General features: G+C 39.0%; 1 protein-coding gene across 1 annotated transcript in view; it reads left to right on the top strand.

The window, feature by feature from the left end:
* kcnj6 (potassium inwardly rectifying channel subfamily J member 6) overlaps positions 1 to 12925 on the top strand; it is a 61338-nt gene extending 48413 nt beyond the window's left edge. The window contains exon 3 of the mRNA XM_066650740.1: positions 12588 to 12925. Within this exon, the coding sequence (XP_066506837.1) occupies positions 12588 to 12925 (338 nt within the window). The remainder of the gene's footprint in view (positions 1 to 12587) is intronic.
* The last annotated feature ends 3232 nt before the right edge of the window (positions 12926 to 16157 follow it).

Here is a 16157-nt window from a genome sequence, read left to right as displayed (position 1 = left end):
TTAGCTTCTGGATACAGCACTTCTCATTCACATGAGAATAGAATGCACCTCAATCCGTATCTAACACAGGTTAGTCTCTGGGTGTCAGTGGCCAAGCTAATTGGAAACGAGTGCTTCTGCCCACCTCGGATTTTCAGGGTAATTGTTACAGATTACTATTTTATGAGGCCTTTAGCCAGACGAGCTGTGCTGGCACACGGAATGCAGATGATCCTTCATTAGCCGCAGATCTGAGGCCACAGCTGCCCGAGCTGTGAACCGCAGGTGAGACGAAGCGTTCCCTCTGGGAGTAAATGAAAGAATACGGAATGATCTGCAGCTGAGGGAGAAATCACACACTCTCATGGGAGCCATGGTTTTAATGTGCCTTATGCAGGGGCCAAGCAAATGAGTTGAAACTTGGTGTGAGGGATGAAATGACCACTTGTGTTGTCCAAGTTGGAAGATGAACTGGCAGTAGAGTTTAAAACCGTGGGAAATGCGTGAGGTTGTGGAGTGTTTGAGAATGAGTTTTGAGGTTGTTGAGGGATTGAATTTGACTTTGAATTTGAATTTGCTTTGGGTAATGGGCTTGAGCTAAAGACAGGTGCTTAAGACCGAAGAGCATGGGGAAAAAAAATAAATTAATTGCATTGTTTGCACATGTTTGAACACATAAAAAACAAAAACAGTATAAATCTCTTGTATTGCACCATCTGCTAAAACTGCATCCACATTCTAGGATACACATTGGGTACACTGAAAATATGAGGGAACCCTGTAATTACTGACTGCAGTTCCTATTTTAATATGGCAGTATTTAAAACTGAATAATTAAAAAACAACAGTATTTTAAAGAACATGCTCTTACTGTTGGCAACGGAATGTCAGAATGTTTGTTTGATGAAATAATTTAGTCCATAGACTATCATTACCTTGTCTGTTGCATGGCTAGCTTTCTTTTAAACATTTACAAATGTCCATAACTCCAAAAAAAAAACTGACACTGAGCTGTTCAAGCTTTTGGAACGATGGTGGAGCATTATGGGAAATGTAGTTCCTGTAATGAATCTGTGATTTTGGAGGGGCCTAGCAACATTTGGCAATGGGTCTAATGATACCTTTGGTGAAAAGTTTGAGGTAGTGATGGTCTTTAGGGCTTTGTTTCAGTGAGCAGATTTGAAAGTTTTGGAGTCAATGTTTTATGATTTTTGGATGACGAGAGTATTTGAGTTTGAGGTCATACATGAGAAAACTTAGTTGGCACTCCTGTGTTTTGTAGGTTGTGTTGCTGCATTAATATCTACCTGTGTGGAACAATTCTATGGCACAGTTTAAGGATGTTGAGTTGTAAAGATAAGGTTTATAAGCCCCAAATAATGTGCTAGAAGTCCTTGGGGTGTGGTTAGGGGGTCCACTTCTTTGCTTGTGGTACCAAAGAACTCAGAACTTAAGACTAACATGAATAAGTCAAGGAAAACTCCAACTTAGAGGAACTGGGTGGCCTTGCTTCATTTACTTGTAATAAGGAGAATAGCACCTCTGTCATTGCTACTCCATCCTTAGCACTGTAGAAACTGCACCATGTAAATTTTGGGGAGGAGTAAGAAACCACATCCCTTCTCTCCCCATTGATTTCAGTACAGTGCTGTAAATATGAATTATACTGGACTATTAAGACTTTTTTGAACATACTTGCTGTTAACTTTAAATATTATGTGTTAATAAATGTGTCCTAGTATGGTTTTGACAAAATAATGGATTGTCTTTACACTGTATAATAACTACATTAAGCATGACCATAAATATTAACACACTTCACTAACGAGAGCTATAAACTTCTTGTCTACTGGACTGAGAGGAAACACTAACATAGTGATGACATATGAGCAACTGCAAATTCTACAAAGCATTTAGCAATGATTATAACATTTGCATCAACTTTTAAATTCTAATATACAGTTTACCTGCTGTTGTGTATTGACAATAGCTTGTTCTGAGTTTGAAGAAAAATGTTTTGTTCAGATTCTCCTTGATTGCATGAATTTGTTAAATCAACAGCGCACGTTATTTAAAATCATTATTTATTCACCAGTAAAACTAGGTGTTGGATGATAACCTCAAATAATACGGACTCCACGAGGAGAGATTTGGAAAAAGTTAAACCAACACATTCACACACAGAATATCACACTCACTGGAATAATGTTATTTGGTTTTATTCTAACGTTGGGTGTTATTTGTTGTTTGTTTGTTTGTTTGTTTGTTTGTTTTTTAGTAAATAAACATTTTCTGCTCTGATAAATAGCTTTTTAAGTCTCAATCGCTGGTGCCTAAAATTTTTGCACAGTACTGTATATGTTCTCATCCTGATTCTAAGAATTTTGTTTGCAGATTTATTTTTGCTTTTGTAAACTTTTGACAAAGAATTCACTCTATACCTCCTGACCAGTTAATGCCTGTCTCTCCAGACTGCATGTTCAAGGCATCCACTTGCTTACCTGGTTCTTGAGAAAGCTGGATCTGTGGCAGCGAAAGCAGACCATTGGACAGTCAAATGGCAGTGTTTTTGGATGCTTTGTGGGGTGTGTTTGAGGTTATTAGTTGGGAAAGATTTGAGATTGTCAGGTGCCAGAATCTGAGGTTGTTTAGTGTGAGAGTTTGAAGGGATTCGGTCCAGAATTTTAGATACCTGGGCAGAAGTGTTCAAGGTGGCAGAGTCTGAATCAGTTTGGTGGCAGAATTCAAAGTTTATGGCAGGGTTTTGTGGTTTAATTGTAGGTTTCTGAAAAGTAGACTGTGTTGTTGTTTGGCTCACTGTTAGTAGAGTTTAGAGTGGTCTGGCTGGAGATGGGTGATAAGCTTTACAGATTTTGGGAAATAAGAGTTGAGGTCACTGCAGAAGTGTAGAGTCTGAAGTTGTTGGGGCCATTTTTGTGCTTCTTGAAAGGTGGGGGGTGGACTTGAAGTTGTGGTTGCTCATGTGAAAGCGGTTAGGCAAGAATAATGCAAGTGAATCACTCTCAGAGGATTTAACAACATCCAACACACCCAAGTACACACACACGGCTATTGGTCCACAGGGTACACACTCAGACAAACCCCTGCCCTGTTTGCTTTTCCAGCATGTTTGAGATTATGAAAGTCTAGCACATGTACACAGGCATCAGGGGGAGACAGGAGGAGCTGCTGTGTGTATTCACCTTATTGTCTTTTCTACAGTTCCTTTGTGTTCTGGTGTAGAGAGAGAGAGAGAGAGAGAGAGAGAGAGAGAGAGAGAGAGGGAGAGAGAGAGAGAGAGAGAGAGAGAGAGAAAGAGAGACATAGAAAAGTCGGTGTGAGCGGTTACATATTACTTTATTGAAGATAATCCTCACAGTGTTCTTGCTGCAAAATTAAAAGTATAACTGCAAGAGAGGCTACAGTTCTTTCAAAGCCTCAGTTTGTATCCTTGTTTAACACAGGATTACCATAACAGTACTCTAAAAAAGGACTTTCTTCCATACAATACGCAGTAGATCTATTATTGCAAATTGACTGTGAACGCTGGAACAAACTGCAGATTAATTGCTGTAGAAAATACACAAGGCATTTCCACTGTTAGATAATCCTTTTTACTGTGTGTGTGTGTGTGTGTGTGTGTGTGTGTGTGTGTGTGTGTGTTTGTGTGTGTGTATGTGTGTGTGAGAGAGAGAGAGTGATATCCTGAAAAGAGCCAGTGTTTTAATATCTATTGCTCCTTTTTTCATTTGTAATTTTATATGTTTCCTTCTGACTCAGCTGAAGTTGGTTCAAAGGGAATAAGTAGGGCCTACTGTAATGATGAAAGGGAGATGAAATACTAAATGCAATTGTGTAAGATGAGATCGATCAGTTGTGTGTATGTGCGGGCATGATGTGTGTGTGCGTTGGCACTTTTGCTTTTTGAAGGCCAAGCTTCTGCTCTAATGTGTTCTTGCAGCTGTTTTTAGATTTCATGGACAGCTGTCATGTCTGAGTCAGTCCTCCGCTTTTGTCTCTGGCAGAATTCTGCATTTTACTCCCAAACACTCACTCACTCGCTCATCTCTCTCTCTCTCTCTCTCTCTCTCTCTCTCTCTCTCTCTCTCTCGCTCTCTCTCTCTCTCTCTCTCTCTCTCTCTCTCTCTCTCTCTCTCTCTCTCACTCACTCTCCCACACACAAACACAAACATGCACTCACTCACTGTCTCATGAAAATTGCTGGTCATATCGATTATACCAAGGAATTCAGAAGCCAAAGGGCACGGAGGCTGAACTCTCTACTTTCTCCGATGGTAGAAGAAAAAACATTGTTTATAAAGTCATCTTTATTGCTAGTGTATTTTTAGAGTGTGGTTGATGGGAGGGCGCAAAAACGCTGCTTGTCTGCACAAACTCAAGCAAATGCATTCATCAATCAAGAACACAAGATCTGGCTCTTTGTTCTCAGAGCTTTGATTCAGCATTCTGATCATCACAAGCACTTCACTGGAGAACTAAATAAAGCCTAAAAATGGTGGGTTTTGCATCTTGGGTGGAACGATCAGTCGAAAATTCTGCTTTTCCAGCAACTGTGATTCTATTTTGAGTGGTTTGTGAGAGTGGTTGCCATAGAGACAGTGTGGAGAGTGAGAGAGAGAGAGTGAGTGTGAGCAGCAGGAAAACCCACTGCTGTTACACAACTCTGTTATCTAAAGGGTCCAGCACCAGGCATATTATTATTATTATTATTATTTGTATTATTAATATTAATAGTAGTTGTTGTAATGATTAGTATTATTAGTATCTTTATTAAATACTAATTACCATTCCTTTCAATCTCTCTCTCTCTTTCTCTCTCTCTCTCATTCCCTCTCAATGTCTATCTCATTCTCTTCCCCTCTCAAAGTGTCTGATTCCCTTTTGGCCTCCCCTTATCATTACATCTGTATTCCCTATCATTCCTTCTAAATTTCTCTTTCTTTCACTTCTTCCAGTGTGTCTCTCTCTGTCTCTCTGTGTTACCTCTGTCTCTCTGTCACCATCACAATGTCTCTCTCACAGTCTCAGTCCCTCTCAAAAACTCTCTCTCTCTCTCTCTCTCTCTCTCTCTCTCTCTCTCTCTTTCTTTCTCTCTTTGTCTCTCTCTCTCCCTCTCATCCACTCACTCAATCACACACACACACACACACACACACACACACTTTCTCACATTGTCTCTCTTTGGTATAAGAAAGGGGTTCATTTTAAGACATGCTTTACGCTTGTAGGTATCGTTAGCTCTCAGAGCTGCGTGTCGTTACTTATAAAAGATTAAGCAGTGTGTGAGTGCTGGGCTGTGTAGTGCCTCAGGTGCCGCAGAACTGTACACATCTCTCTCCCCCACTCAGCTGTTAGGCCTCAAAAGAGTAAACACAGCCAGAGAGGACACTGGATTTGTGATTTTTGACGGTTGAGGGCAAAAAAAAAATAAAAAAGACATTTCTCTCAGACAGGCACATCCCCATGCAGCTGACGAGGCTGTAAACGAGCTGTGAGACCATGCCATGTCAGTACTCCATTCATAGACAGAGTTCCTAGAGACACGATACAAGACCATTGATCTCTCCCTGTGGAATGTCACCTGTTTTATGAAATGAAAAAATAATGTTATGACATGCCGTGTTAAAAGCGGTGGTTAGCATTATTAATATAAAAAAGATTTTAGTGCAAGTGCACAATCATTGTTGCATCTGGAGTCTACCGTAGCACAAACAAGACCACCCAGTTTTTCATAGGATAAAACAAGTCATTCTAATTTTAAACTATTTCTGACATTAAGTGCTGACTGTCTGCATTCCTCATCTGAGTCTCTCCAATCATAGAGCATTTAGGCGAGGAGGAGGAGGAAGAGGTTAAAGAGAACAAACATACACAGTAAGAAAAGAGAAATATGGGTACTCATTAAATATGGCAATAATGAGAATGGAGAATAAATGGAACCAAGCAAAAATGGCTAAAAAACTGCTCCTCATTCCTGGGATATCATGCTGAACTTAGTTGTGGTTCATTAGCATGTGAAATAGCAGGTGCTGAAACTGGTCATTCTGAATGGGACTGTTTAGAAAGGGGAAGAATGATGCTGTGCTGTTTGTTTTTTTGTGGCACTGTTCCCACAAAATTGGGAATAAGTAAATAAGTAACTAAATAAGCAAGTAAATAAGCAAATAATAAGTATGTAAGGATAAATATGCAAGTTAGTAAAGTAAATAAGTAAGTTAGTAAGGAAGTAAGTAACATAGTAAGTAAGTAAATATACCAGTAAAAAAAGTAAGCAAGTCTAAAATGACACCTTTACAGGAGAAGGTAAAAGTCTTTTTCACCTCTAATGGACTTTTAGAACTTCTAAATAACTTCTACCATTATTCTTTAGTGCCCATTGTTCAGTTTCACACAAAATGTAGACTGACACACAAATCCTGCAATTGCACACAGTGAGCGGTAGATCAACCCCAATTCATAGCCTTATAACTCCAGATATGAGTCATTTACAATCTCATAAAAAAGATGTAATGGCAAGGGCAGACTCTACAGCTTCAGGAAATGTGTAGACTACATTTCTGTGAAGTATAATGAAGTATAAAGATGTTAATAATAAATGCGATAAACATAAAACGTGATGACCAGTCAAGTTCAGATTCAGATTCAGTCAGATTATTAATGGAAGAACTTTATTCCAAGTCATTTTAGAGCATTTCAATTGGTATATTCATTCATTACACATTTCAAAACCACATCTACTGTTTTCAGACTGGAGATACATTCTAATACACTGTTTCAAGTGTCATTATTATATTGTCAGCTTTACAAATGTCAGCTGAATGATTATTGGGTTTATAATTAATAATGAATATATCACAGATACACAGCAACAATTAGATTTATTGGATCACAGCATCTCAGGGATTCAAACCCTCAATTTCTTGATTGAAGGACAAAGCATACTAGGCCTGAAGTATATTTGGAAGATGAGTGTCCAGCACTTTTGGGTGATTTCCCTACTCAAACACCTAATTCAACCTGTCTGTTAATTGCCAGGTTTAATAGGTATGATTGTGTAGAATTACTGAGTTTAATATATCCCAGTATTAAAGGTGGTGTATACGATTCTTGAAATAAGTGGTGTATTTGATTTCAACAGCAATTCAAACACACCTCTCCCTTCAGTGCTCCTTCAGAAGCTCCACCCCTCACATTCATGTGTGCAGCATCTGAAAGATGGTTTCTCTGTCCAAGCCACTTTGTTTGTTTCCCGTTTGCAGAAACAGGGCTGAGTATGGAAACCAGATATTTTTCCAGCATTCAAACAGATGAGAGAGTTAGTGAACTGTGAGAAAATTTTACTGATGAGGAATAACATATTTTTATTGAAGGACATCTGTTTTAGATCAATTTATACATGATTTAAAAAGAAAGGGTAATTTGTTCTGTATAGTTCTGTGTATCCCATGTGTCTTATGTTACTGTAACATTAAACATTGTTCAGAATCATTTGTTTAAAGTTGGGCATTATATGTGCTGGCTTGATTTGGGCTTTTCCCTCACACCGACCCGTCTCTCACTATTAGTTACCTAAACTTCTGTTCACCTCAAATCAATATTGACCTCTTTATTTTCATATCAAACAGGACCCTAGTATGTACGCCCACAGAGGTGCTACAAGCCATGCTCACACTCTCTCTCTCTCTCTCTCTCTCTCTCTCACACACACACACACACACACACACGCACACACACACACACTGCACTCTCAGGCACCCCGTGTCGCTCACGGCAACAGCGAGATTCAGTGAGCACACTGAGGTCGACAAGAGCAAGGGCATGATGGGGAGAAAAAGAACAGCTGGTGGCGCCTTCATGGCTGACCTGTCGCCACGGCGATGAGGAAGCAGAACATGCACATATGTGTCATCTTAAAGCAAGTTACTGCAAGGGCCTGGAGCCCAGAGACAACGTTTAGAAGAAACAAGCAACAACAGCAGCTCAGCATTATACAACCATTCACATTTTTCACCTGCCTGCTGTTCAGTCTGACAACACATACACACACACACACGCGCGCACACACACCTACTGATCGATATTCCCATTATTCCCAGTGATGTTGGAAATACCAGAGCTCTATATAGGACACTATTATGAGCAACAACATTTTTACACATGTCACTCTGCTGCAGAAGACACGTTTTCATCACTAATACACTTACTGATGGTAAGAGTACAGGCTTAAGGACTTAAGCATGATGTTGCAGTCTATTGTAAGATTGTAAAATTGCACTGGATAGTAACTGTTTTTGGCACACTACTACAAAATTACAATTTAAACAGTGAACAAATGTTTTACATATACATTAATCTTTAAGTCCTGTATCTCATTCACGTTAAGTGTGTTCACATCAGGTTTGGTCAGGGTGCAGTGTTAGCAGTTTGTTGGGCTTGAGTCAGGTTCAGAGTTAAAATTCGTGTTGCTGTGATTGCAGCTGGTATTTATGCGTAGTTAATTTTAGCTTATTCTGGACTTTTATTTCCTTTAACATTTTATAATCTGGTATATTGCAGTCTCTCATTTTGTAGCAAAACAACAACAAAGCCAATGGAGCCAGTATTGAAACAGCACATTAAATGTGATGTTCATTATTGTAATTGCTAACTATTTACTAACTCTCCAGTCTATTTACATGCTGGAAACTGGTCTGATGTGTTTATGAACCTTAGTGTTAGTAAACGAGTCAAAAAACAAAGGGGCTTGGTCAGACATGCTAGGATTCCTCTCTCTGCTTACAGCAGAGAAATGGCAAAGAGCCCTCCAAATGTTGAGAATCATGAAAAAGATGAGGAGCTTGCTTTGTTTATGCTCCATAGGTGTGTAAAATTGGCTTATTTTGCTTCTTCATATTATTTAGGTAGGAACCCACTCGAAATTTGGTAGAATGCTAATAGCATGAAAGTAAACTTTCCGAAAAGACAGAAAGTGCTACGAAACTAAACGACTTGAGTCAAAAAGGAGACTCTGTGGTAATTGAAACAATGAATAAAAACTTCAGACACATACAAACAACAGTCGTTTTTCTCTCAAACATATCGATCCGCCTTAAAAGAGGAAGAGCTTCTGAATGTAAACAATCCAGAGAGTACTGCGGTTCCCCCATTTGATAAATATACACCTTATAAATTATGAGGGCTTAGTACAAATTTATGGACAGCATATTTAAATGTTTCTACATTTAATAGCATATTTTCAAGATGAACTGCCAACAAAGCACAGCCCATAATGCACAGTAAAATAAAAGAATTGCATTACAATATCAAAATACATTGTTACACCAACTCCAATTAAATTTCAACCTCTTTAAGAAACTGTTTCCTAGGCCTATAGAGCCAAGTCAAGAACTTGGAAGCCTTTTTGGTGTGTACAGTTAGGTTTGGAATCAAAGCTTGAAAGCAAAATGCTTTGGCTGTACTTATGTTTGCTTCAGTATTTTAGGACTGATCAAAGCTCTGAATCATACAAGAACAACCATTACCCATCCTTTCTGCTTGTGTGTGTACGTTTTGTATACACCACACTCCCCCGTTGTGCTCCTTTCCAGATGTGTGCTCCGTGCACTAAGCCTTTGTGACTGTGCTTTGCTCATCTCTGAAGAAGAATGGCAGTGCTGTGTTTGGATGGCGGCGGGCCGTTTCTGCTTCTTGCTTTCTCTCTGACCGCATTAGCCGGCAGGGGATTCTTCCTGCGGAGAGTCTGCTGGCCGCTGATAACACAGGGGAGTGTTGATCGGGCCCCTCACACCGACCCGTCTCTCACTATTACCTGCCAAGTTCCTTTCAGTTAGCGGGACGCTAATCCCGGACCCTCCTTTGCCCAGCTTATGCGAGTGGGCCTGCTGATCTAGGATCAGCTCCCAATGTATTTCTAATCATATGCATTAGGATGCAAAGGGCAAAATACTGCATCCGCATCAGCGAGCTCAAGTTCAACGAGTTTCGATAAGTATGGCAGCAGCAGCTAGACAGGAATCTGGATTTAAACTGAACAAACAACAAATGAATATAGCAGCTCTAGTGGAATTTTACTGTTTGTGTGTAGTTGCTATTATAATCCTCAGGGAATTCAGCTTCTTGTATGGTTGCTCTGTCAGAAACTGACAGGGTGTGTATGTGTGTGTGTTGATGGGTGTGCTTCAAGTATCAGCAAGGTATTATGCATGATTGTATTTTTGAGCATAAAATATTTGGATAAATAATGCACAATACTACAAATCTGAGGATAATTAATGTCAATCATAGGAAAGCTACTGTAAAAATTGATTTGACTAATATTATAGATATAGAGCTTTAGAAACACTGCATATAAACATATAGAAGAAAATTGGTTACCAACATTTTCAAACGTAACTATAATGTAATTAAGTTACCTTATCTAAAATAGATGTTTAATACAAGTTATTTTAAAAATAACTGATTTACCTTGAAATATTTTTGGATGAATACAAGAAGAGGAAAACATCTGACTAACTTTGAAACCATACATTATTGTGGCAGTGATGTCAGGAGTGTCAGTCAAAGATGTTTCAAAAAGCACACTCGCATCTACATTTCCATCTACAGACCGGGACTGTATAATAAAAAGGACTGAGAATTATGTTCAAAGTGAACATTAACTTACCATAAGGCTGAGGTATTATTCGGATATATTTAGACAAACAAAGTAATGTAGTACGATTATAATGTAAAAGTACGTTTTACTTTTTAGGAGATACAAGGTTTTTGTCAGACAGCAATGGTTTAATGGTAAAGCTAACAAATATTTTTTTTAAATACCTATACAATTACATGGTTGTAGAAGTTAAATGCTCATTAGCTAAACACTGTACACCTCAGGTACTTGTAATTATTACCTTCACTATTTCTAACTCATCACTGGGATTAGTGTAATTGTGTTGAAGGTAGTTTGGTGTAATGATACAGTAATTGTGTTAAAAGCAGTGGAGTGTAATGGAGGCTCATGGACATCAAAGTGTGTGTGTTTGTGTACATGCATGAGAGAGAGAGAGAGAGAGAGAGAGAGAGAGAGAGAGAGAGAGAGAGAGACAGGGGGTAGTACTCTGCCAAACATGAGTATTATATAAGTGTGTGTGTGTGTGTGTTTTGTGTATTTGTCTGAAGGTCTACTGCAAAGAACTAGCAAAAGTCAGCCTCAGTATGGATTGCTGGGGTGAGCCTGTAATAAAGAGACTTATCTGACTCTCTCACCTCCAGAGTAAATCACTACTGACTGCAGATCAGTGTTGTGCTGAACCTTATGTTGACAAACGCACCTTCACACTGAATAATTGCTCTCACCTACCATTGAGATAAATGGCCATTCGATTCGTCTGTAAACACACATACACACACTAACACAACCATTCATTCCTCCTTTCACTGCAGTTCTATCTATCTCTCTCTTTTCCAACTGTATTCCAGATGATTCCGATTACACATCTCTCAATAACATCACTCTATCCACGCTAGCTGAATGTGATAACAGGACTATTTCAATCAGATTCCTGTAATTTTTGTTAATAACCATGTCGTCTATGGAAAGATTAACAGATCAATGTTCACATGCATGGCACAGCAGGTGGTGTCGCCATCACATGGATCCAGGGTCCTGGGTTTGTGGGTTTGAGCCCCGCTCCATGTGACTGTCTCTGAGGAGTTTGGTGTGTTCTTCCCATGTTCGCGTGGGTTTCCTCCAATTGCTCCCATGGTCAAAAAAACACATTAGTAGATGGAGTAGCTACTCAAAAAGCGTCCCTAGTGAATGTGTGAGTGTGTGTCACCCTGTGAAGGACTGGCACCCCCTCCAGTGTGTGTTCCTGTGTTGCACCCCTTGCATCACTGCATTCGTTATGAGTTCTGTCAAAAGAAAAAGTGCAAGAAACATGTGCATCAATCTGTTCTGTTCAGGGGGGCAATGGGGTATCCAAGAATATGTGAGTTTAAGTTTAGACGATGATTAAAGATGATGATTTTGATGTTAGCTATCATTAAAATAGCATATTAATACTTTTTTTTATATCAAATTCAATTCTCATTTTAATTAAAAATTGTTTTACTTAAATAGAATTGTTATTTTTGGACTAGCCCACTCTCCACCTTGCTTCTGGTGATTCTGGGTGTGCTATGGATAAACCTGAACTGGATAAGTTGTTACAGATAATAAATGAATGAAGAACAGTTATTGTAAAATGACAAAAGAGCAGCAGAATGTTTGAATTTTGTACTACATTTATACGTTTCACAAAAAAAATAATTAATACTTATTTGCACACCTAATAAGTCCCTGCACTTATGTAACCAATAGGCTACTACAGGCCTAGAAAATATATTTTTTAATACTCATTAGAAATTGTTCATTATAATGTCATTTTTTTTCAAGTGTGTAATGAGAATCAATGTTTTAAAACTGTTGATATGCTTTTTGTCTGGGAATAACTTAGTCTGGCCTTTTTCTACATACGATCCAAACAGAAATGCCTTAGTAACACATGTTAATATAAGATGTAACCAGGCTCTAAGTGTCTTCTGTGCTGGTCTTTCCTCAGGGATGACATGCCAGGCACGCAGTTCATACGTGGCCAGTGAGATCAAGTGGGGCTACCGCTTCACGCCTGTGCTGACACTGGAGGATGGCTTCTATGAGGTGGACTACAACAGCTTCCACGAAATCTATGAGACAAATACGCCGAGTTGCAGTGCACGAGAGCTGGCAGAGATGAATGCTCGTGCCCGGCTGCCACTTACCTGGAGTGTGGCCAGCAGACTGAGCCAGCAGGGCCTGTTGGACTCGCGCAATGAGGAGAAGGAGAAGAGTGGAGAGGGCCAGGAGCAAGCTGAGCGCAACGGCGACATCGCCAACATGGAGAACGAGTCCAAAGTGTAGAGTGGAGGAGCACAAGGGCCGAGCAGAGGGCCTCCATCTCTCTCTCTCTCTCTCTCTCTCTCTCTCTCTCTCTCTCTCTCTCTCTCTCTGTTCAACACACATTCAGCCTCTCTTGCTCTTTCTCTCAGGGGTGCAAAGTCAACCCTGGTCCTGGAGGGCCTGTGTCCAGAACAGTGACTACCCTGCTCTGAAAATGGCATTGTTCATAGCAGCAAACCATTAATTTCTGAGTTAGGTCTCCAGTTTAAGATTTTTGTTTCTCTGCACAATTTGTTTGCCATTTTCACCCTCTTCATCTATGCTCAGGACCACCACACAGCAGGTATTAATGACTAGTGGATCACTCTCAGCACTGATGACACTGATGTAATGGTTAGTGTGTTTTGTGCTCATATGAGTGACAGTGTTGGTTGTAAAACTAACAAAAATAAACCTTTAACCAAACTAATTTTAAAAGTAAAATATGACACGTTTTCAGATTTAGAACATTAAATATAACATATAACAAGTATTACAGATCATTTATTTTTTAATCCACAGATGTTAGACCTTCTCTGAAGGCTTTTTTCGTATATTAGACAGGCATTATAGTAACAATTTTCTAAGCAATAATTAAAATATTATTACATGGAATTGTTATATATTGCAATATGCCATATACTGCAGTATTTAAACCTAAGATTATTACTGCTGACTTAAACCTCTGGCTCAAGATTCAGTAAATACTGCAGGAGTTATTATGAATTATATATTATTTGTCACCTGCTGTGAAACAAATTTTAAAGTCGTGAGTTTTAGGATTGATGTTTGGGTCCATCTATGGGTCTTTGTGGAATTCAGATATTAATTATTCACCAAGAATTCACACAGCAATTGATCTGAATCATATATAATCAATTAGGGTTCTTAAAGCGCAGAAACTAATTTGCATATGTTTGAAATATCAACATTGAGGAGGTTAATGGTGTGACAAATCTCCTTAACTTTGTTGGGAAGTCAATTGAAGATGTTGGGCCACTCTATGAACCTGTGTTTGTGGCATTCTAACATAGAACAAACAGCATCCACTTTGAAATGATGTTAAAACATGTTCAAATATGGAGGTTTCTACTGACATTACGTTACATTGTGCAGCCCTACTGTTTATGAGCAAGGAAATCATCAGTACTGGACAAAGCTCCTCCAGGAATAGAGTTGCTGGCCCCAGCTCTTTCTGAAATATGTGCATACACACACACACACTCTCACGCACACACTCTCTGCCTCTGCTCTGCGTAGCCGGACACAGGTCTGAGACCAGCTCAGGAAAGAGCCCCCGAAAACGTCGGGTGGAGCACACGGCCCTCCTCCTTCTCTCCCTCTCTTTATTCCTCGCTCGCTCTCTTCCTCCCTCTCCCCAGCCCCAAAGAGACTTAGCATCGGATAAACTCGGAGGCTTGGGAAACTGCATGGTTTCGAATAATTTTTTTCTTAAAGATAAAAACAATAATATTATTTTCAGATTTTTAATGGAAAGATGAAAAAATATATATGTATATGAATATATATAGATATATTCTAGGGCATTTGCATTTGTATTTTTTGTACATATATTTCAATAATCGTTTTTGTTTGAGACGAGTGAATATTTGACAGGAGGCTGTTTGATACTACATTGATTTGGACCAGGTCTGTATATTCTGCCTTTTGGAAGAGGATTTCTTTATCTTTTGGGTTTTCAGAAATATATATATATGAATATATATAAATATATATATACACGCATGTACAAAATTAACTCTAGTTGATTACTCTTTCTGATGTATATATAAAGAAAGTAGGTAGTTGTAGGTGAGGCACGGCTGATCTTACTCTGGATGCAAAAAGCTTTAGCCTGGGCTTCTGGGGTCTTCCTCAGCATGAGGCTGTGAAGTGGGCAAGGTGGGGGTTGTGGAGAATGAGGGGTGTTCAGGCCTTGGCTGTGCATGTCTGCTCTGAAAAAAAAAACGCACAACCTTAAAGCTACAGTTTGGGGGAAAATTAGATGAAACACTTTCACCTATAAAGTAGTCAACCAGTCAGGACAGGTTCAGTTTCTGAGGTTTGTTTCTTTAGTTCTGCACGCTCTTGAGGCTACTATAGCTAGCATGCAATGACAGACCAAAAATGAACACCTATGAGCATTATTACAGGTAGCTTTTTTAAGCAGCTATCAAATATTAGTATATACCACACAATCTCATAAAGTGATACTCTTTTATTTATGAATGGATAAAAAAAACTTAAAGACTACCTCCACCTCCAGTGTAAATCAAGCTTTTTATTTTTTAACATGTCTGTGTGCTGTTGTTTGTATGCTAGAAAGAGTACCTTGATTGATAAAAATCACCATGAGCATTTCAGCTCTGAAACTAGTGGTCCAAAAAGAACGCTGTAGTGGTAGTGGAGTGGTAAACGGAGATATAGGTGTGGACTAAGTGCATATTCTTAGATTTGTGCCTACTGAACAAAGATATTACCACTTTTAAGGCATAAGGGGATTTTAAAACTTGAAAGAACAGAACAGAACAGAAAATTTCCTTCGTTGATATATCTGAAAGGGCTCCCTACGCACTATTCCCTACATCCCTCACTATATAGTGCACTATTATAGTGAACTGAATTCTAGAGGGCAGTGAACGATCCCAGACATTATCTCATGCGGGTTTTAAACCAAACATTGCAGTGTATTTTGGGTATCCTGTAAAAAACAAAATGTGTATTGTGGGATTGTCTTTTTGGACACCGCTACAAAATAATGTGACTTCAAAATAGTGCACTATATAGTGATTGCACAGTTTTGGAAACAGCACTTATTTGTATTCGTTTTGTAGACAACAGTGTAAGAAACCACACATATATCTCTTTCTCAAAATAATCAAAAACACATCGTTATCATTTAAACCTGCAGTTTGCACAATAGTACATAGCAGTAACATGTTTACATATTTTAGCATTAAATCTTAGCTCCATTACAAAACTAAACAAGCAAACTTGAGGTGAGGTGCGCCCTGTCTGATCGACTACCTGTAGGGTGAAGTGAAAATAGAGTGAATGTGATTTTACACTAAACTATTCCTTTAAGCTCCCCTTTTAAACTGTGTTTACTTTTGAAACCATAGTTTACCCCTCTCTGTAGACTTTTGGTACTTCGCACCTTTAACTTTTGAACAGAAGGCTGGAGAGAGTTTGCTGATGTGTGTGTGTGTGTGTG

Source organism: Hoplias malabaricus, chromosome 18 (assembly GCF_029633855.1).
Source record: "Hoplias malabaricus isolate fHopMal1 chromosome 18, fHopMal1.hap1, whole genome shotgun sequence".
Lineage (NCBI taxonomy): Eukaryota > Metazoa > Chordata > Actinopteri > Characiformes > Erythrinidae > Hoplias > Hoplias malabaricus.
The sequence above is the reverse complement of the archived record's forward strand: the minus strand, read 5'-3'. Positions and strand labels throughout refer to the sequence as shown.